The sequence below is a fragment of the Miniopterus schreibersii genome, assembly GCF_964146895.1.
Source record: "Miniopterus schreibersii genome assembly, chromosome: 16".
Classification (NCBI taxonomy): Eukaryota; Metazoa; Chordata; class Mammalia; order Chiroptera; family Miniopteridae; genus Miniopterus; species Miniopterus schreibersii.
The window spans coordinates 39,283,125-39,305,514 of record NC_138116.1 but is presented as its reverse complement, the minus strand read 5'-3'; the positions used below and the strand labels follow the sequence as shown (position 1 = coordinate 39,305,514).

General features: G+C 47.9%; 1 protein-coding gene across 1 annotated transcript in view; it reads right to left on the bottom strand.

Annotated features, from left to right (window-relative positions):
- Positions 1–22,390, bottom strand: part of DNAH9 (dynein axonemal heavy chain 9) — a gene marked incomplete at its 5' end in the record, with an annotated part of 294,508 nt that overhangs the window by 126,878 nt on the left and 145,240 nt on the right. The window contains 5 exon segments of the mRNA XM_081115813.1: positions 4,528–4,767; positions 5,314–5,416; positions 7,009–7,174; positions 19,809–20,016; positions 20,520–20,693. Of these exon segments, the coding sequence (XP_080971939.1) occupies positions 4,528–4,767; positions 5,314–5,416; positions 7,009–7,174; positions 19,809–20,016; positions 20,520–20,693 (891 nt within the window).

The following is a 22,390-nucleotide window of genomic DNA, read 5'->3' as shown; positions in this document are numbered from 1 at the left end:
CAAACCCAAAGTAAGTAGGAAGAAAGAGATTGTAGGATCCAAAAATAATATAAAAACAGATATCAAATGGAGACCATCAATCAAGTAAAAAACAATATTGGTAACTTTTCAGTTTCTTTGAAAAGACGAGCGGAATTGATAACTTCCTAGTAAGGCTGATAGGAGATAAAAAGAGAAAACAGAAAGGCACACATAATCGATATTCAGGGTAAGAAAGAGGCTACAATGTCAGCAACAACAAGAGCTGACATTTAAAAGATAATAACAGGACATATAAATAATTTCATGGCAATCAATTGGAAATTGTTGACATCGACATCTTACCAGACCTGAAACATCAAGAAACAGAAAATCTGAATTGTCTAATATGGATTAAAGAAATTGAATTTATAATTTAAAATCTTCCACCAAAAAACTCAAGATGATTTCATCAGTAAATTCTTCCAACATTTAAGGAAGACACAGTACAATTTCTATAAAATCCTTCCAAGAGGAGGAAAGAGCGAACACTCCCTAATGTAACTTATGGTGACTTCATAACCTTAGAATAATAGGAGAAAGGAAAGTTATAGGACAATCATTAACACAGATGCAAAAATTACATAGAAAGGAAGAGCAAATGGAATCCTGTGCAATATAAAAAGTTTAACGTGTACCCACTAAATGGATTGATTACAGAAGTGCAAGGTTAATTTTACATTAAAAAATAATCAATGTCACCCTCCCGGGCGTGGCTCAGTGGCTGAGCGTCGACCTAGGATACAGGCGATTGGGGTTCTATTCCTGGTCGGGGCTCATGCCTGGGTTGCGGGCTCTGTCCCCGGTCAGGGGTGTGCAGGAGGCAGCCGATCAATGACTCTCATCTTTGATGTTTCTCTCTCTCTCTCTCTCCTTTCCTCTCTCTGAAATCAATAAAGATATATTTAAAAAAAAAAAATCAATGTCATTTATCACATTTCCGGGACAAAGAAGAAAATAATTATACAATTATTCCAACAGAAGCAAAGAAATCATTTGTTAAATTTCAACATAGATTCATGATTAAAACCCTTAACAAACTATAAAAAGGAAGGGATTTTCTTAATCTGGCAAAGAGCATCCACAAAAAACTATATAGCAAGCATCATACTTAATGGTCAACTATTAAAAGCTTTTCCCCTAGAATTAGGAATGCAACAAGGCCACTCTCTCCACCGCTCTTCACAGCTGTACTGGCCGTTGTGGCCAGACAGTAGGACAAGAAAAATAAATTAGAAGCTTTAAAGGCTGGAAAGAAAGACATGGCCATTATTATTATTTTTATCAACAACATGATTATATGTATAGGTACAAACGTAATATCAAACAAAGACGCAAAAGGATATCCATCATATGATTCTACTTTGAGAAATCCAAAACGAGGCCAAGAGAACTCATGACGTTAGTTCAGACAGCGTCTCCCTCTGGGAGGAGGAGTGGTGAACGGAAGGAAGACCACGGGAGCTCCAGGGACGCTGGGCGTGCTCTCTACCCTGAGCTGTGGTTCTGAGTGGTGGTCGCATAGGTGTGATGACTTTGTGACAGTTAACCAAGATGTCTACTTATGACTTATGTGCTTTTCTACTTGTTTGTTATACTTTAATAAAAGTTTATTTAAAAAAAAGAAAAGAAATTCCATTAGGCCCCTTCGGCCCCACGTCTGTATCTCGGCCTCTGTCTGCTCAGCTCTCCGAGGGGTCAGCCAGGTGGAGGCAGGAAGAAGCACCGGCCAGGAGTCCTGACTTCCAGGGCCGTGTGTTACAGCGAGGGGAGCTAGTGAAGGCTCCGAGCCCTGTCACAGCCGGACACGTGGGCTTACCGACAGTTCAGGCCTGAGCCGTGTGGGCACGGCAAGTGCACACTTGGCCCGGTCTTAGACAGTCATGTGCGGCACTGAGCTGGGAATGGCTGATCGTTTCTACTGCTAGGAGCAGAATTCTGTCCTGGCTGGGACAGAGGGAGGGAAGCACAGAGCCCGTCTGAATTATTGAGCCTTAGATCAAGCTGCATGGAGGAAAACGGCGCATTCTCTAGGCAGTGCAGCCTTCAATCATCCTCATAAGCTCCTCCCTCAGGCCTTTAGAGAAGCAGGCAGGCAGAGAGGGACACGGTGAGGCTGTGTTCAAGCTCTGAGCGAGAAGCTCCCCTCTGGAGGAGGGCAGGGGCTGTGTGGTTGAGGGGAGGCAAGGGCTGTGTTTGCCCACACACCGCAGGTGCTGACAGCTGGCGGGCTGCAGGGAGGCCTGGCTGGGACACAGAGCCCAGGGGTCGCTGCTTGGGCTGCCTGAATCAGGCAGAGAAACAGACCAGGGGGACAGAGACTCACCCCCACTCCAGTATCTCCCCTCCCTGCTTCTTCCCCAACACTGCACCAGGAGCCCCTAAAACAAGGCTAGACCAGAAGCTCCATCCCCGGGAAGCCTTTGTCGCCCGGTTCCCTGCGCAGCAGAGCTGAATGTCCTAGTTTTGGATGTCAACGCTGCTGCTTACCAGCTCTGCGGTCATGCTCAATGCACCTGATTTGTCTGTGGCATAGTTTTCTCATTTCTATATTGGAAATGATCAGTATTTTACCTTACATGGTTATTGTGAGGATTAAATCATTAGGGCTTAGAACTGTGCTCAATCAATGCAGCTCTATCACTGACGGACGTCAGACTTCTTACGAGGGCCCCCTCTGGTCTCGAGTCACCACGCCTGCATATTGCTCTTGTTCCTGCTGGACCAGGCTGCCTGTCATTTCACTAATGTCGTTTTATACTTTGCTACCTCCACGACCATTCATGCCGTCTTCGACTAGCTGGCAACTTCTCTGAGTCTCTGTGAAGTTGGGATAAAAACGTGTATCCCAAATGGTTGGCGTGAGTATATGTTTCAGGTGGTGCAGGTGATAAGGCGCCTTCCAGGCCGGAGCTAGGGCTGGGGCTTCTTCAAAAAGAGACTGCATGCCATCAGGAGCCATGCAAACTTTATCAGAGGACTCTAACACCTTTTTTTTTTTTAACTTGGAAAATACAGATGGTAACACCTCACCTTATCATGCTACAGTGGGATGTAAGAGAGGGATTGTGTGATAAAAAATGGCTTTTTAAATTAATACTCGATAAATGGGAAAGAAGAGTGAGTACACACAAATCTTGCCATTGTCAGGCCTGAGGGCATGGACCTGAAGTCTCAGGCTTGGAGCTGAATCTTTCTTGCTGCCTTAACTCTCTTATGCTTGTTCTCACTGGAGGCACGATGTGATGGGAAGGGGTCCAGGTCAGGACCCCGAAGGCCTGGATTCCAGTTCCAGTTTCCTCACTGGCTGGCTGTGTGCTCTTAGGTAAACCTGTATAATCCCAGCATGTGTCTGGTCCTCATTTTAATGCGGTCATGCTTGGGGGATCCACGGTCCACCGGGAGCCCTGTCCTGAGCCAACCTACATCTGTTCTCGGAGACTTGACCTTGACGTGGGGGGTCAGCGACTCCACTTTCAGGTTAAGCCTCTCTGGGCCATAGCTCTTGGATATTTGAGCAAATGTTTAGTAGGTGTCTGCTCTTTACAACCAAGAGTCCTGGGTGGAACATGCAGGCCCTGTGTCCTCAGGGCCTGACCCTTTGCTGGTCTTGGGTTCCCCGGAGTCTGACCTGCACAGGTAGGGTGCTGGGTAATTAATCACAAATACATGTGCTCGCCATAGAGAGTGATGCCTCATTCCCTGACCTGCTTGACATTCCCCTACAGGTGTGGCCTCTGCTCGGTGTGAAATGCACACTTCCCTCACTAACGGCCCAGTGCTATCTTGGGGTGGGTTTCTCTGCAAAGCAGTTTGTGCAGCTTCTTGTCCAGGACGGGAGAGTCATGGACATTGCCATGTGAGGGAGCTGTACCCGACCAAGGGGATGGGAGGGCGGGCTTGCTGCATCGCCCTCTAATAGTGAAGGGCCAAGCAACTGGAAACCATGGGCAGAGACAGGCCCTTGCGGTTCAGATGAGCAGCTGAAGAATCTGAAATGGCTTGGCCTGGAAAAGAACCTGAAGCAATTATAACTGAGGCATCCTGGGGCTGGCAGATGGTGTCTCAGGAATATTACGATGTGGCTTCTTCAGGAAGCAGAGCTACCCTCATGGCTGGGGGACATTCTTTTTCATCCAAGAACAATGGATCTACCACCAGGGCCTGCAAATAGTTTTCTCTTTCTTTCTTCTGTGCCATTCTGCTTCCTAGGCATGCTGAAATCATTATATAACATTATCCCCAAGATGCTGAGCCTCCTTCAGCCCAAAGGAACCAGCTCAGAAATGCATTCGGCTTGCTGGGAAAGAATTTAGTTGGCAGTCAGAACTCTGTTTCTTGAAGTCCTTCCTCATGGGGCCCATGGCACTCTATTTACCTGTTTATGTTCTTGATGCCAGAGGAACCATGCCTTTGCCAAGAGTTTGGCATTCACTGTTATTTTACTAAAAAAGTGAGGAACAGGATCATCACTGAGACTCTGGGGCGTCTTGGAGCAGATGGACTCACCTGGAAAATGTTGGCGAAGTCTCTGAGATTGAAGATATAGTGGAACTTGATTGCCGTGGGTAGGAATGTGGTGGCGATTTTCTGGTGGAAGGTAAGGGCCAGATTGATCAGCTGGGGGGTGGATCTCTGCAGTGAGACTGGGAAGTTTCCAAGCTTCAGGTGCTGAGTCAGGATAGAGCTGTAGATGGAGGACAGGGCGTCCGCTCCCGGGAAGGAGAGGGCAAGGACACTGAAGTGACGCTGTGGAGGGAACAGGCATGAGGAGGCTGTGTTAGACACCTGCTCTCCCAGAACAAAACCAACTTTTCTGAATTTAGATAAAAAAGAAAAGAACTCTGATAAGGGCTTTGAATTTTATGTTTTTGTCATGTTTTTCACACTACACCCAAATTTAGGATGAACCTAAAATGACTGGAGGAGTGATGGGCTTTGGAGCGTGGGTCAAAGAAGTCAGGATGGGGTAGTAGGAAGCGAACTCAACTTGGACCCAGGGAACGTGAGTTCGATAGCTGGTATCCACATGACCTTGGGAGAGTCATTTCACCTCCCTGATGTGTTCTCATTATGAAAAATGAGTTAAATCAGATGAACTCTATGACCCCTTCCAGCTCTAAACAGCTTCATGACTCTGGGTCTAGGAGTTTCTTTTCCTGAAAAGTCAGCATCCCGTATGATTTACCACTTTTAAAGGCGGGATGGGGAAGGGCCAACTCTTACTTATGGTCAAGTGACATCAGCCCGGGTAAGGCAGTGCTTAGGGTCCCAGGAGTGCGGCTCCTCCCATACCTGGAGCCGTGGGTTGATGGTGAAGCTGCCCGAAGTGGGGTTCATACAGGAAACATACTGCACATTCATGATCTCCCTTAGAGACAGCTTGTTCCGGTCATACCTGGAACAGTCAGAAACCGTAGGTGAGAGTTGTGTGGGGGCCCAGGCAGGTGAGTGCCGTGTCAAGGGGAGGTGCCATGTGCCCCATCATTCCTATGTTCAGGTGGTTGTAGAGACTGAGAAGAGACATGAGCCTAGGACAAAACCCGGGGGATCCAGTATTTATGGAAACAGTGTAGGAAGAAGAGACCACAAAGATGCACTAAGAGGAAGAAGAAAAATCAGGGTGCAGGCGCCCCAGGAGCCAGCATTTCCAAAAAGAGAAAGTGGTCAACCATGTCATGTGCTGCAGAGAGAATGAAAAAGATGGTGACTCAACAGGGCCTGTTGATCTCATCATAAAGATACAGGGAGTCGTTGAGCAAGGACAGGTTAGCAAGTGGAGGAAACAGAAACTACTTACAGTGGACTGAGGAGTGCGTAGGAGATGAAGACAGATTAGAGAGATTTGATTATGCGGGAGAGAGAGGCAGAGCAATAAAGAGTGATTTTTTTTTAACACAATGGGAGAAATTTATGCAAGTCTGCATATTGCTATGGAGGAGACGGGGCTAGTTGGTGAAGTCAGGATTTCGGAAGAAAGTAGAATCAAGGTGCCGGTGGGCAGCTGAGCCTCAGGGAAGACGTGGCAGGAGGGGGAAAGGAGGCGTGGGAGGTAAGCACGCTGTCCAGATGTGTCAGCAAGAGACGGAAGGCCGTGATCGGCAGGCGAGGCGGGGGGAGCCCGAGGAGGGAGGGGAAGGTGTGAAACGGACATTTCTGAGAGTGGAGATGTAAATATACGAAACCAGTATGGGAGAATTTCTGAGGTTCCTAATTCTCGTTTAAGACTTGCAGCCTTGAATCCAAAGTAAAACTCATGAGCCTGGCTGATTTCCCCCAGTGTAGCTCAGCTGCTTGGGTGCCGGTGTGGAGACTGTGGGTGGTTGTATACGGCAGGCAGCCAACAAGGACTGAGAAATGAATGACAGGCAGCTCAGGCTACCATCGCAGTTACAGTTCTCTCCGAATTCCCTCTTCACACGCCCCCCTTTCAGCCTCTGATTCAGCACAGGGTAGGGAGGTGAGCCAAAACGGTCTCAGATCACTGACTTGCATTTTTGTGTGTGTGTTTTTCCTGGCAAGTCCAGACCTTTAGCCATTAAAAACCATACTGTTGCAAGAGACAATATGAGGCCCTGTGAGTCGCTCTGAAGCGACACAGGCTGTTGAGGCCCGCGGATGCTCTGCACCCGGCAGTGTGTTAGGTGAGCACTGTGCCTGCTCCGGGCTATAAGACCTCGATGAGGGGGAAGGGAGTAGCCAATTCTGCCTTGGGGGTTTGGAGAAGGCAACTTTTGAGAAGAATATCTATGAAAAAAAATAGGCTTTTTCCTTAGACGAGAGCTCAGCGCCTTCTTTTCACGTGAGTAGTGATGCTCCGTCTGAAAGCGCACCCCGGGAAACAGCACCCCCTGAGGAGTGCAGCTGGCCCGGGATTCTCTCGGCACCGGAGCTGGGCTGGTTGGCAGCTCCCAGGGAGTGACGCTGGCTCAGCCCCGCCTCGGTCCTTGCCCCCGGCCCCAGCCCCAGCCCCTCGGCCTGTGCTCTCACCAGTGGCCGTAGTCCAGGTGCTGCCTGATAAGTGTGTGGGGCTGCACCGTCCCGTAGGCGTCCACCTCCGGCATGTTCATGTCATCGATAAAGTAGACAAGCTTCTTGTTCCCGGGGGGGCCAAAATTTCTCCCAGCCTTCTTTTCTAGAGGCTTCTCCAGGACAGCTGAGGAGACAGACAGTTAGTAGGGAGGAAGGCTATTTACACCTCAGATGCCAGTGCCAGGACAGACAGACGCCAAGGATGAGCCACAGGGCAGTGAGCGTGTCAGTATAAACTACAGCAGTTCTACTAGATGCAGGTGTCCTACAGGACCAGGAGGTGACCTTGGAATGACCTGCAGTAATGGGGAAGTATTCACCAGGCACTGAACTTCTTACTATGTGCAGTGTATTAGGTCTTACAAACATTAATTATCTCATTTTACTCTCATCTTATCACTGTAACATTAGTAGTATTATCCCATTTTAGAGATGAGGGGACTGAGGCTCAGAAGGACAACACAACTTTTCTAAGGTGGAGCCAGTACCCAAAAGACAAAGCCCATGCTCCTTCTGTCATACTTGTGGTCCCAGATTTCTTTGCTTATAGACCAGAAACAGAAGACACCTTGATCGTTCCAAGGCCTAGAACTCTAACCTGGAGGATATCTGCAAATAACCAGGTCCCTCGGTATCTAGAAACAGCAGGGGAGCATGAGGGCTGTGGCTTCCACCCCAGGGCTGGGTGGAGGCCCCTTCCACCCCTGGGCTAGAAGAGAGGGGCTATTAGATATTTTGTCAACAGTATTCTCAAAGGGTTCACCTCCTGGGCTTTTCTCTGAGGGGGAATAGAAACAGCCTCAGAGAATTTCCCAGAAACCTCCAGTATCACGAAGCAACCCCCCCGCCCCGCCCCGCCCCGCCCCCCACCAGCACCTTCAGTTGTCAGGCCCTCAACCAGAGCACTCAGTTCCTTCTAGAGACTCAGTAGAGGCTCTTCAGGAGCTGTTTGTTCAATTATGTAGCCAGAGGGGAGGAATCAAACAGCATCATTCCCCAGCCTGACAGGACTTGTTTAGAACAAACTTAACTATCAGGGTGGAGGTAGAGGTGTTTTTTTTCAACCAAGCAATTAATATTTATGTATTGCAAGAACCAGCACTTCCTATTACAGCTGGAAGCTCTATGGACCATTTGATTTTCTCTTGAAAAACAAGTTTGTAAACAAGGAGAAAGTGTCAACAGACATAGGAAGGTGACAGATAGAAAGACAAGTTCCTTCAAGAAGGCTGAATATCTAATTCTCTGGGCTTGAGTTAAATTAAGTGTTTAAAATACGAATTAAATTTAAATTTAATTAGCATCAATTAACATATACTATCAACCAATTAATCACCAACACCTCCTCCCCCCCTAAAGATATAACAACTATGTACGAGATCTGTCAAAATAAATATAATTAATGGGCCGCCGAGGACATGTCTTTGAGAACAGTCCTTCAAGTAGGAAATCTCCCCTTAGGAAAACTTGTTTTGCCACCTCCCAAAGCAGCGACATTCAGATCAGCCCCTGAAATTAAGCAGGCCCTGTAATTTGGGGCGATTAAGCTCTTTGTGCTTCTAAAGGATTGTTGAGGAGGAAAGCATGCCAGTTAAGCAAGAAGTGGCCTCGGAATGCACTGGATTATCTCACAAGGACAGTTAAGCACCCAGAGAAAGAGAGGACTCCCTGGGGAAAGGCACACGCGCTTCTGATCCCTTCTTGGCCAAGCTCTGCTCCAGGGCCCATCTGGGAGAGAATGGGAGCAGGTTACTCTGTTTCCAGCCGGAGCTGGAGGAGCAGAGTGGGTTTAAGTGTCAGCAAACATGTTGATGTTGAAGATGCTGAACACGTGAGACATGTAAAGAAGTGTGACCTGGGTCCTGATGGTGGTAAACAGGTCCCGGGAGTCAAGCCCGTGCCCAGGCCAACCTCGCCTGGACCGTCTTACGGATTTTCTCACAGGGCACGTGGTCCAGCTGGTGGGCGCGTGGAGCAGCGCCTGCTGCCCTCCACGTTTATTCATGTGGAGCTGTTTTACCGCTACGGTACATTTGAAGGGCAATTTCATTTTCAAAGTGTGTTCCTGTTTTTTATCTCATTTCACTGTCTCCTCTGCTACCATCCTTGTCCGTCTGCTCTCATCTAGTATCTACGAAATCCTCCCAAAAAGTCTTCCTACTTTCACCCCAGATCCCCTCACTATGTTCTCAAAACAGCAGACTGGGTATCCTTCTAGGATATAAGTCAGACTGGCCAGTCCCTGTTAAAAACTGTCCGGTGGCATCCCATCCCACGTGGGGCAAAAGCGTCAGTTACACCCACAAACCTCGCATCTATTGTTCTGTCCTACTGCTCCCCTTGTCACTCCCTCTGCTCTGGACACCCTGCTCTAACACACTCGCTGCCTCAGGGCCTTTGCTCTGGATGCTCCTCTGCCTGGAATCCTTTTCTCCCGAATTCTAGCAGTTTGCTTCTTACTTACCTAGAGCATTTATTGATTCAAATGCCATTTTCTCAGTAAGCCCTTCCCTGGCACTCTATCTAAAATTACCACCCCATTCCCTGCCCCTGCGTCATTTTTCTCCATAACACTTATTATCACTTAGTATCCTCTATATTTAAGCAATTTTCTTATTTATTGTCTCACCCTCTCTGCACTCGAAACTCAATAGGCCAGGAATCTTTTTCTGTTTTCCTCATTGTCATAACCCCAGCATACAGAATATTATCTAGCATAAAGTAGGATGTTTGAAAAACATTTAAATTAAGGAATAAATGAATGAATTTTATTATTTTAACAAATGCCATGACTAGGAAAAGAAAGACCCAAAGCCACTATCCCCATTTTGTAACTAAGGTAATAGAGGCTAAGGCAGGTTAAATGCTTCGCTGGAATTAGAATTCAGGTCTGTGGATACTGATTTTACCGCTTCTTTCACATCACCAGGGAGAAAGTCCTTGTAAGCGCTCATATCCCAACCCTCTCTAGGAATGTGCCATGGACTCCCCCAGCCTCTGAATTGCAGGGCAGGGCATTCACTCGTCCATGGAGATTACCAGGAACCTGCTCTGTACTGAGTACTTGACGTGCATTATATCACTGACCCCTAAGAGCAGTCCTATAATGTATTATCATCAGCGTTAAAAATAATCTTTTAACAAATGAGAAAACTGAGGCTTAGAGAAATTAAGGGACTTTATTCAAGGTCATATAGCTACTGAGGGCAAAGCCAGGATTCTAATCTGGGTTACTTCATGTAACGACTGGTAGAAACTACTCCTTAAACATTACTGCAGCCCTAGCTGGTTTGGCTCAGTGGGTAGAGCATTGGCCCTCGGACTGAAGGGTCCCAGGCTCGATTCCGGCCAAGGGCCCGTACCTCGGTTGCAGGCTTGATCCCAGGTCTGGGTTGGGGCACATGTGGGAGGCAACCAATCGATGTGTCTCTTTCACATCAATGTCTCTCTCTCTCCCTTCCACTCTCTCTGAAAAGCAGTGGAAAAAATATCCTCAAGTGAGCATAAACAAAAACAAAACAAAAACATTACTGCAACATGGCTCTGCCTTCAAGAAATCCCATTTAGTTAACTCAGCGCCTGACCATATTTTGACAGAGAGCATTAGTAATTAATCATGTCTTACTTTGCATCGACATGATTTGTGTACCTTGTTGGAACTATTTCCTTCCACATTATCTAATTTTTTCACATTAGGATGTTGTAGTTATATTGCAAGGACTTTGTGTTTACCCTTTCAAAAAAATAACATGCTTTTCGTGATTATAAAAACAATATATATTCATTATACAATGATTAAAAATCATAGAAAACTATAATGAACATGAAAATTGCCCATAATTCTTCACCTAGCAATAAGCATTACTTTCAATATTTTGGTGAATTTCATCCTAGTCTATTTGCTCTGTTATATTTTTCCTCACAAAATCAGAATTATACTGCAGATTCTTCTTGTATTTTTTATTTCACATGCTGTAGACATCTTTATATGATACTACACATCCTCCTAAAACTTGATATTTTTATTAATCCAAGTAGGCTTTTATTTTTTAATAACAAAGAAGTTTGTTTTATAAAGAAACTACATATTTAGCAGAAAAATTGTTGAAGCTAGGGGTTAAAGGCACATTGAGGTAGAGCTTTTTTAGTCCAATTTAAAGGAATTCATTTTATATATCAATAAAACAAAATTCAAGAAAATTATTTTGAAGGTTTTTTTTCCCCTGAAAATGATTGTGAAGCAATGTTAAAATATGGGGTTATATTTCTGCACTAGGACTCAGCATTCAAATAAATCATTGGCCTAACCATCAGTATGTCATAAATGCAAAAAAATAGCCTATGCTAAAGTCCAATTTAAAATACTATTCCCAGTCCCATTAAAAAGGCATAAATATATGGCACAAATTAATTACAAAAGGCATTTCATGTACTGTTAAGTGCACATACAGTAATAAAAGGTAATAGGGGACCTAAAAATATAAAGTACTTACTATATTTAACATTAAGTGATCTTGTCATCTTAGAATTTAGGGTGTTGCTAGGGAAATAGATGGCACAAGACTCTTTAAAAAGTTGTCCAGACATTTAAAAATTTTTTTTTTTTTTTTTAAAAAACATATCTTTATTGATTTCATAGAGAGGAAAGGAGGGGGAGAGAGATAGAAACATCAATGATGAGAGAGTCACTGATCGAGCCCGCAACCCAGGCATGTGCCCTGGCCGGGAATCGAACCCTGATCACCTGGATCCTAGGTCGATGCTCAACCGCTGAGCCACGCCCAGCCGGGCTAAAAACTTTTTTTTGGATACATTTTCTGAGACAAGCAGAGGCATTCAGCCACCTCACTAATTCCAGAGGCGTTTCTTCACAACATTTTTAAAAGCTTTGACGTAACATCCCCTCTATTGTCTCTTCCATCCTCGCTTTACTGAAAGCTAAAACTGTGAGGGCCGCCTCAGGCGCAAGGTCCCTCTGCCTCGGGTTTACTGACCTTGCTGTTATTAAGGGACCTCCTCACTCATGAGCAAGCCAGAGAGGGAGCTACCTGGTAGCAGGAACTTAAAAAAACCCTTAAAACCACTTTGCCTTTGTGCTGAGTTGGCCAAAAGGAGTGAGGAGAAGCCGATGTTTATGGAGCAGAAAGCCCTGTATAAATCAATCCGAGATGCTGTCCGTGAAGGTGCTTCATCCATAGAGAAATCTGACTCAGCTGGAGGAAGCAAAGCACGCGAACGGCTTCCTCTCCTCAAGGTGGGCTCCTGGGCCTGGCATCATGGAGGAGTGTTTGGCAAGTGCTGTTAGGTTATCTGGAGGTTTGAGGGCCATCCTGCTGATTAACAAGAGCTAATGAAAGAAACACCTAATTAAAGGAAGCTGGTCACACGCACACCTAGCAGTGCGGCTGGGAAAAAGCGCCCGACTTCACACTAGCACGTCCTGCCGGGTGTTAGAGCAGCAATGAGGTCCCAGCGCCTTCCTAACCAGGTCTCTGCGGCACCTGGGAACACCTGCTCCAGTCCTCAGTGACTCAGTGACAGCTTAGGAATCCCTGTGGATTAACCCTTGGTTTGGTGTCTAGGGAAGGGAGGGCTTCTTATGGTCCGTGGAGCGCCCTGTGGCAGTGGCCGCCTCCCTGGGGTTCAGCGCTGCGTAGACCCCTGTTCCTGCCGCGGCTGCTGCCTCTCGTTTTATAAGTGGCTTTGGGTGGCCTGCACTTCCCTGCACGGCAGGTCCGGCTGCACCTACTCCTGGTGTGACCGCTGGCTCTCTGTACGGACGTCCGGCACAGCTGGGAAGCCTGCTCTGGGCTGCCCCCTCCAAGGCCTGGGCCTTCTCTTCAGCTCCTTCCTGTCTCTTTCCCAACAGGCTGGGCTGGCTCGCTCAGTTGCTTCTCCGGTGATGGTTTCCTGGAGGTACCGGGCGTGGGCCTTGCAGCTGTCTCAGCTCAGCTTTCTTGAGCTCCTCCTGTGATGTCTGCAGTTCTCAGTCCTGTCTCTCCTTCACCAGGGAAGCTCTCCTCACTGCCTCCAACTGCTGCTTCAAGTCGGATTCCCGCGTTTCCTCCTACAAGAGCTGTTTCAAGCCCCAAAGTTTGTTTTGCATGTTTGGAGGCGAATTCTTGTCTCGTTTGTAGGATCTCACCGCTTTCTTGTGCATAGTTGTTCCACTAAATTTCAATTTCCCTCTACATGCCTTAGTTTTGTGGGTCAGGTTTGCCAGATGAATTTAGCCTGGATGGGTAACGTTCATTGACTAGCAGCCTAGTTTCCTCCATGACCACTTTTTGCTGAATTTGAGTTTCTTTTACTTGCTGGTCCAGCTTCATCACGGCCACTGACTTTTATCTAAGTCCCATTGCTGCCCTTGTTGGCTTCTCTGCTTTCAAAAAATTACTAAGAACAATATGATGTAGGAAAGAGACGAAGCCTCACAAAACTTGCTCCCAGAGTCCCAGCCTTCCTCCCACAGGTGACTGAGAGGGACAGAGGACAAGGAGATGGTGTCAGGGGCCTGCCACAGGCACAGACCCCGGCCCCTCGTGGCAAGAGGTCCTGATTTATGGGGTCTGGACTCAGTAGGAGGCAGCACCGTCCAGTAAGCAGGTGGATCACAGCTCAGCCTGGTCCAGACAGGGGCAGCCTTGAGCCGCATCCAGATGCCCTCCGGGCCCCAGAGGGGCACTGCCATCTTGGAAGGCACTCTGGTCCTCAGCAGTACCACTGTCCTGGACAGTGCGACCCTGTTCCAAAGTGAACTACAGGGCCTTTTCCCTGCAGCAGGAGCCAGGCCCCAGGGCTCTCATGTTGCCCAGCTGTCATGGGAACCAGTGCCCCAGCGTGGCCTGTCCATCCCCACCACGCTGAGCTGGCCCTCCTCTGGCCACCGGCAGCCCTGCTTCCAGCGGGGCCAGCACCCTGCCATCAACAGGCAACGGCTGCTGGGCCAGGTCGGCACGGGAAGATGCTCAGGGTCTCTGGGCTCTCCCCTCTCCAGCCAGTTGGAGCCGAGGGGAGCCTGTCCCACTCTCTTTCACAGCCTGAGACGTGGAACGTGGAATGTGGCCGCCCCCAGCCGCGTCTCTATGGGGAGTAGGCAGAGGGGCAGAGCCAGCTGGGCTCCTGGGGGAGCTGCGGCCCCAGTGTGTCTGTTGTTGGGAACATTTTTTCTTGCAACAAAAAATATTCTGAAGTTCCTATGGTAGGCTTGGCTGCTGGTACATTCAGCTTCCACAGCTGGGCCTTGAGGTCCGACTTCATCTCCAGCTCAAGGAGAGCCTCTCTCCTAGGAGATACCGGACTTGAACTTGCCTGGCTTCTTGCCATTGGGCTTCATGAAATTCACGCTCCCCCTGAACATAGCCTTCTCCTTGGTGTGCGCCCACCTGGGAGGGGCCTAGGTCTTGAGAGTTCGTCAAATCCCCAAAGCTTGATTTTAGTTGCTGCATTATGCTCCATAATTTGAGAGTACCCAAATTTATGGATTGGTTTCTCTATTGTCTAGAATGCGTTGTTTTCGATTTCCTCACACTGTGAAACTCCCTTCCCCCACTCCAACCAGAGCGTCTTGCCAATGTTGGCCATCTACTATGGAAAACAAGATGTATGACCTAGAGTTTTACCGAAGTGGAAGCCACTGCAGCTTGAGGACATACGACAGCTTGAAATAAGACTCAGTGTGACTTTGGAACAAGTCACTTAACACCTCCAAGCCTCATTTTCTCAGCTTTTAAAAGCAGAGACTATCGTCACTGTGATGGCAACCATTAACAACTTCCCTCTTGTCAGTCACTTTCCGGTTGGGTGGCCACATGACGCAGCTCTAAACAGTAAGACGCAGACATCAGTCTATGTTCCTAGAGAGCTCTAAGTCCCTGACATGGGCACTAACTCTTTTTTTTTTTTCCATTTAGAATGCAGACGTGATGGCTGGAGCAGCAGCCGTTCTGCTACCCTGAGAGAGCAGCTAAGAGAATAATAGGTGTTATAGCACCACTAGTGCTAAAACATTGATTCAGCATTAGCGACTGCCTACCTCAAGGCTTCTTGTTGCATGAGAAAAAAATTCTGCTTATGTCCCTATGGTCAGATTTTCTGTTGCTTGCAGTCAAAAGCATACGGATGCAGTGTGTCATTGGTGGGGAGGGTTAAGTGAGCTAAAGCACACAGTTGGGCATAGAGACGTTAAATAAAGCTGTGCTATCCACACTGGTGAGCAATGAGAGCGCCTGGAAGTACAACCCCCATTTCTGTTTAAAGGAGCTCTCAATGTGTGTTTAGGAAAGTGCTCAGTGGAGACCCCAGAGCTGGATGCAATGAGAGTGGAGAGATGCAGGGGTTGTCAAGCGGCTGCCTTCTCCGTTAAACAAAACCTGACTTTGAGAAAAATGAGTGAGCGGCAGAATATTCCCCCGGAGACCTCGATGAGTTGACCTGCTGGATGGAGTTATTGCCCATTTGAAATTTGGGACATTTCTTCCCAAAACATTATTTTTACTTTAGCATAGTTTATGTTAAACTTCTTTTTCAAGCAAAAAGGGGTTTGCTTGCGTTCCTTTTGTTTTGGCAGCTGGGGCTTAGAAAGCATTGTATAATATTTATAGGTTCTTAAATTTGAAAAGGATTTTAATATTATTATAATAACAGCTTCCATTTACTGAGCACTATTGTATGCCGGGAATCATTCTGAGTGTTTTACATATTTTATCTGGCTACTTAGGAATGAAAAGAATGGACTATTGAAAAACTCCACGTGGATAAATCTCAAAATCATGCTGAGTAATAGAAGCCAGACAAAAACAAGTACACGTTGTATGATTCCATTATGTACAATCCTAGAAAATGCAAACTAACATATTGTGACTGAAACAGATCAGCGGTTCCTGGGCACCGGGGTGGGGGGGGCGGGAGCTGGGTGAGAGCGGCATTGCCAGGGGGCATGCGGAGCTTCCGGAGCCGAGGGGTTTGTTCACTATTTCCACTGTAGTGATGGTTTCATGAGCCGGTACATTTTTTAAAACTTGTGGAACTGTACACTTTAACATGTACCATGTATGGCATGTCAGTTAAAACTAAAAAATGCTTTTTAAAAGGGAAAATATTTAAAAAATGATGCTGTCCTTCAGTAGGAAAAGGAGTGAGCTGTGATTTATTCGTACAATGGGATTCTATGCAGCAGTGAAAATCAATGAAACAGATCTCCATGTAACAGACGATTTAAAAAGTAAGTTGCCAAAGGAAATTACAGTATGATTTAAAATTTAAATGTATACAACATTGTGTACACATACGTATACACAATGGGTACACATATGTCTCAAAAGTGTAAATTTGGAATGATACACATTAACTTTAGTAGTTAATAGGAGCAAGGGACGAGGGGTGTGTTGGCTGTACCTACAGTGTTAAGATACTTAGAAAAATGACAAAATGCTAACATCTGTGACATCCAGGTGGTGGGTACATGGGCATCTGTTATATTATTTTCTGTACATTTCTGCATGATTGAAATATTTCATAATTTTAAAAAATGTTTAAGTAATTCTTAATCCTACGCTCAGCATCCAGTTCCCCCTGCCAGGGGCGATTGTTCCCAGTTTCTTGTATATCTTTCTGGAGACAGTCTAAGTATATATACAAGCCTAGATGTGTGAGTGTATATCTGTGTAAATTTTTGTATATCTTTTTAAACAGAATTGGAGGATACTGTATATACTCTTCTGTATCTTTCTTTTCTCAAGAAAGCTTTGGAAGTAGGTGCAACTCAATCCATACAGAATTCCCCGTTCTTTGTAATAATGTTTAGCATTCCATCATACGGATAAGTAGCTATTTCTTGTCTTTTGCCATTAGAGACACATTATAAACACACACTGCACGTCTGTACAGACTGTACCACCTCACATTCAATCTTTTCATAGTTACACAGGGCTTAACAACAACAGCCAGGACAACACTGGGATGTAAAAGGTGATGGGCTGGTGAGGTGGGCGGGACAGTTTGCCTCTTGTCTAAATGAGGAGCCACCTTTTGAGTTCTCGTATCTCCTCTGTAGGTTTTCTATTTCCTCTTGGATATTGACTGGGCCTGTGGCTCCCGCCTTTCTAACAGTTGGTAGCATACTTTCTCCATTTTAGGGACCATTTTGTTGCTTCTAAAATGTTATAGGCTAAGAAGGCAAATAATTAAAGTTGTTTGGACCGTGACTAACGTAAGAGGAAGGAGATCTGTCCCAAGGAAGGGAGGTGGGCATTTCCCAGAGTGAAGCATCTGAGCTTTGCTGCGTGGACTTGGTTACGGGTATGCCGGCTCCTCCGGGCTTTGGGTTGCTCTCCAGCTCCTAGTCACTTCTGCATAGCGAGGTGACAGGCGGCTGCTTCATCCGTCCCCTAGTGTACGAGGAGGGAGGGGACCAGAGGCCACCAGGGAATTAACAAGAGGCAGGAAGTGCTGTGTTCTGGTGTATGTCTAGCTGCAGGGAGAAGTCAGCGTTCGCCCTGGCTCTGACTGACAGTATCCTGCGACTTTTAAAAAGAATTCTCTGTATCCCGACAGGAGGTGTTCCGGTGAGGGAACCCAGAGTGGGAGCAAGGGGTCTGGGCAGTGTAAGCAGCTCAACTCCTCTTTCTTGACTATGAATATTTTCTCTCTGTATAAAGTATATTTTACGTTATACAGTCATAATAGGATTCTGGAAAACAACTCCTCTAGAATACTCAAGTAGTGCTACTAATGATAATAGTAATAATATCAAATATTTATTGCAGTTTCCAAAGGATTTCCTTCCTACGGAGTCAGTCTGCCTAATGGTCAAGGCACAGAAGTCAGCCTGGGTTTAAACCCTGGCTCCACCACTTACTGTGTGGCTTAGGGTATCTTACTTCACTTCTCTGTGCTTTGGTTTTCTCATCTGTAACATGGGGATACAAATACTTATCTCACAGGGCTGTACAAGATTCAATGACTTAAAAATGTGTAAAAGTCTAATCTTAAGTTAGTGCCTAACACATACCTGGTGACTGTTTGATAAAGGCTAGTTATCACCATCGTCATCATCAGTGTAGTTGTAAGTAATAGCAAGAACCAGTGTAAATGGACAGAGCTGGTGACCTGATTAGTCATTGGACGTAAGGCTTGCACATATGGGTAGAGGTAGATCTTTCCAAAAAACGAGAGGGAGAAACTATGTGAGGAAGACCAGCGTGTTAGGATGTGGACCAGACTCGCTGGCCGGGCATCCCGCGAGCGAACAATCCTGCTGCACCTCTGGCCAGACCTCACCAAATGCCGTCTCAAGTGAGACATGCCGTGGAAACCAGATGTTCAAGTTTCACAGGTTTGCTGGTGTAAAGGCTGCTTAACAAAGGGGGACCTGAAACTGTTCATGGAAAAGGAGTTCCCTGGATTTCTGGAAAATCATAAAGACTCTCAGGCTGTGGACAAAATAATGTCAGCTTCTGGGTTAGGACTGAGGGTGTAAACATTTACCAGCCCAACAGGATGAAGCCTCGGGGACGTCCCTGTCACCGAGGGGGCGAGGGGGACAGCTCTGACTTCCATCAGCAAGCTGGGGCACTTCGCTGCTGTGACAGGCAGAGAGCAGAGGCGGTGCTGCTCCCTGCTAGCCTGCGACACTGGCCGGGCCCTCACCCTGGAAGAGCCGGCAACATGTGCCGAAAGCAGGCAGGATGTGAACTGGTCTCTCCCGTGGGAACTGGGGAGAGCAGAGCACTGGCCACACTGCAGAGGTTGTCTCTGGGGCTCACACTGGACAGAGGCCACAGAGCGACCAGGTAAGTGAAAACGGTCCAGGCCCAGAAGCTGGTGGTCAGAGCGCAGCCTGCTTGGCAAGTCTGCCCGCCTAAGGCCTGATGACACCAGGGTCGCTATGGCCTATCATTTAACAATCTACAAATGGCACACACTGCGTTCCTCACTTTTAGTGGAATTTGCATTCTGGGTGGGGCTGGGTTGCAAAGAGTGGGGCGCGGCTACCACGGGGTGAGGCATAGGAGCTGGGCTTCTCCCTCACCCCACCACTCCCTACTCTCACAGGGAGGGGGGCGCGGGCGTTTCTTCGAAAGGAAACTGTTTCAAGGGTTAATGTGTTGAGTGCTTCTATAAAAAAGGAGACTCTACCGTGAGTGAGGGTCCAGGAGAAGTGACTCTGGTGAGGGGGAACACCTGTATGAGCCCCTGGACCGGAGGCCACACCCAGGAGGGCCCACGTCCACTGGGAAGCAGGTGTTTAACTTCCAGGAAAAGCAGGCTCAGTGTGGTCAGAGGCTGGACATGCCACACCCGCCTGGCTGCCTGGTGGTCACCTTGGGTGATCGTGTACTTTTACCCGAGCCTCAGTTTCCCCATCTATAAATGTGAGGGGTGAATGACGTGATCCCGAGACACAGCAGGTGACGGAGCGTCCACAAGCCCATGCAAGTCTCTCAAAGGGTTTTCAGCTGTTGTTATCAGGGTGCTGACTGCTCTGTGTTGAACTCCCCCCCCGGAGGAAGTCGGCAGGTCAGGGAGGAGTGTAGGGAGAAAGGACAGGAAAGGGGGCCGGGCGAAGGGAGCAGGAGAGTGGGACAGACGGGTTGTGGAAGAGAGAAGGGGAGAGGCGAGAAGGGTGTGGTGAGAGGAAGTGCACCGTCCAGATCCAGCCAAGCCGGTACCTGCCACCTGCTCCAGCTCTGAGTCAGGGGACAGGCCACTCAAGCAGCCCCCCTTCCACGCCCCAGCCCCCCTTCTGGGCCCCATACCTTGCAGCATGGCCGACGTGGTGTAGTAGTTGAAGGGCACGTTTTTCACCAGGTATTGCTCTGGGTCCAGGCTGGCCAGCTTGGCGCCCACCAGCACCGACTTTCCTGTGCCCGCCATCCCCACCAGCATGAGTGGTCGCCGCCGCTCCAGGAGCCGCTCCATGAAGTAGCACAGGCGGACGGTCTCGCTCGTGTGCACCAGACAAGCCTGGAATGGAACACGAGGAGCGTGCCAGGGGCACATGGGAGCAACAGGCACCGCAGAACATTCTGGAGCCTTTAGAAGAGGGATTCTGCTGTCACGGCAGATCTTGCCACCAAGGGCAGGAGGGCCTTCCCCAATACCCACAGAGAGACTGTAAACTCCTCCTCTGGGCAGAGGGCACCCCTGCCCTCCTCCGCCAGCTCCATCAGCCTCCCTGTGGCCTCGCTAAGGTATTTCAGAACCTTCCACTCCCACAGTCTCCCCTTGAGCCCCCCCCCCCCCGCCCAGGTTGCCAGTGGGGTCTGGAAATCAAGTGATCTGGCCTCTGGGGAGGGGTGGGGCTTGTGACTTCTTTTGCACCTATGACTTCCTCTGAAAGGCAAGTAGCTGGAGATGACCAGTTCCTAACAAGGTTGAACCTATCGGATGCTGACACGGGAATGCTTCCAGACTTGCTGCAGACTCTCGGGATGACTGCATTTTCTTGGTCCCTCAGCCACACTCACCTGCAAGGGCATCTCAGGGTCGAATTCAAACCGGGGGATGAGTGTGGACCATGGCTCAAATTTCTTGGTCTCTGGGTCTATGTAATAGTCAAAGACGGTTCCCTGGGAAGGAAACTTGACTGTCTTGAACTTGGTCAGCCACCACTTGCTGAACTCCGCCCGGTAGTCCACAAGCTGCAAAACAAAGCAGGTGGATATCAGGCTGTCAGAGCTGGAGAGCCGGGACAGGCTATCCTGGCATCAGGCAGTGGGGGGGGGGAGGGGTGTGTGTGACGTGCTCCTGCTATGCAGGTGCGTCTGATGGGCCAGCTTTTCCGGGAAGGACACACTGCTCTGTCCAGGATCAGCCCTGAACCTGGAGCAGCTAAGCAGGGGCCTCCCTCGATCATGTACGAGAGCCTGGTCTGACCATGCCGCTGAGCATCCCTGGCACTGGTGTGCTCAGAACCGTTGCAGGGTGGAGCACAGAGGGTGGGGGGAAGGGTATAAGAACACGGAGGAGAGCCCACGACCACAGGGTGGACAGGTGTGGCCAGCAACTCCCGGAGAGATGGACTGACTCCTGAGACTGAGTGATGCCCAGTGTGGCAGCCAGGGAGGAAATGAAGAGGGCCACTGCTGACACTTGGAGCACAGGGTGGTTGAAAAAGAAGACTCGGAGGGAGCCGCTTTCTGTGCTATTTCCTCATTGCAAAATGAGGATCCCAGAAAAGAAAGTTTCTAAGGCTTCTTGGAGGGCTACATTTTTAAAATCTAGGAGAAGCAGAGAGAAAGCCGTACTGGTCTCTGAGAGAAGGATTAAGTGGAGGCATATAATTTACATGCATGCCTCTTAAATCACATGCCTGTGAGAGTTGCTTGCGGAATTTGGAGCGCTAAGGAACATGTGGGAGATGGTGAGAGGTGGGATGGATGTTACAACCAGAGCCCGGGAAAATAGGAAATTAATTAATTTTTAATTCTAAATTCATTAATTCTCCCAGCTCACCTCCGTTTTGGATTCTTAGACTATGGCTTTGCCCTGGGAGGTGGAAACGTCACACCTCTCTCCTCGAAAGAGCCCAGGATCTTCCCAGATCAGAAAGAGCAGATCCAGACTCTCCACCTGCAGCTGTTTAGTCCCGTGTTGTGAGAGAAGCCCCGGGCACTTACAATGAAACTGAGTCAGTTTCTAAACGTTCAACAGCTGAATGTTTAGGGGAACATTAATAATAAGCTCATATGTGTGCCAATACCATTCTAAGTGCTTGTCCCATATTTATGTTGGGCAGTTAGACCAGCATCCCTTTTACCCTCACAACCACTCCACTCTGATCCCCTCTCCTTTGCACACAGGGGGAAATAAGGTGGGGAGAGGCTAAGGTACTTGCCAGGGCCCCCTAGATACTAAGTGGAGGAGTTAGAATTCAGATTTAGACTCCGTGTCCTTAACCTCTGTACGATATTCCTGACAGCCGGAGTCAGTTGTAAAAGACTGATCTGTGTAATTTTGAATATGTTGTTTCTAGATAAACTACCTTTTATTTGGAGGAAACTAAGTAAAGAACAAGGCTGGGAATGCAGGAAGTTTTAGGGAATCAGACGCCGAGATACTCCAAATCAACATCCCTACCCCAGATGAGCATGAAGCTACAGCTGCCAAGTCCACTAGACAGATACGACCCTGGTTTCCTACCCCTACATGTCAATAAGTCTTTGGTCCAACCTCCTATGAAGAGATCTGTCTTTCAGGGGTGATGGGATGTGATGGTTAAACCGGCCTGGTACAGAGGGGCACACGCTTGTTCTGGCAGATATGCAGAAGGCTAAAGGGATTCCTCCTACCCAGGCTTCTACAGCACAAGATCATTGTGCCTATAAAACACACATCA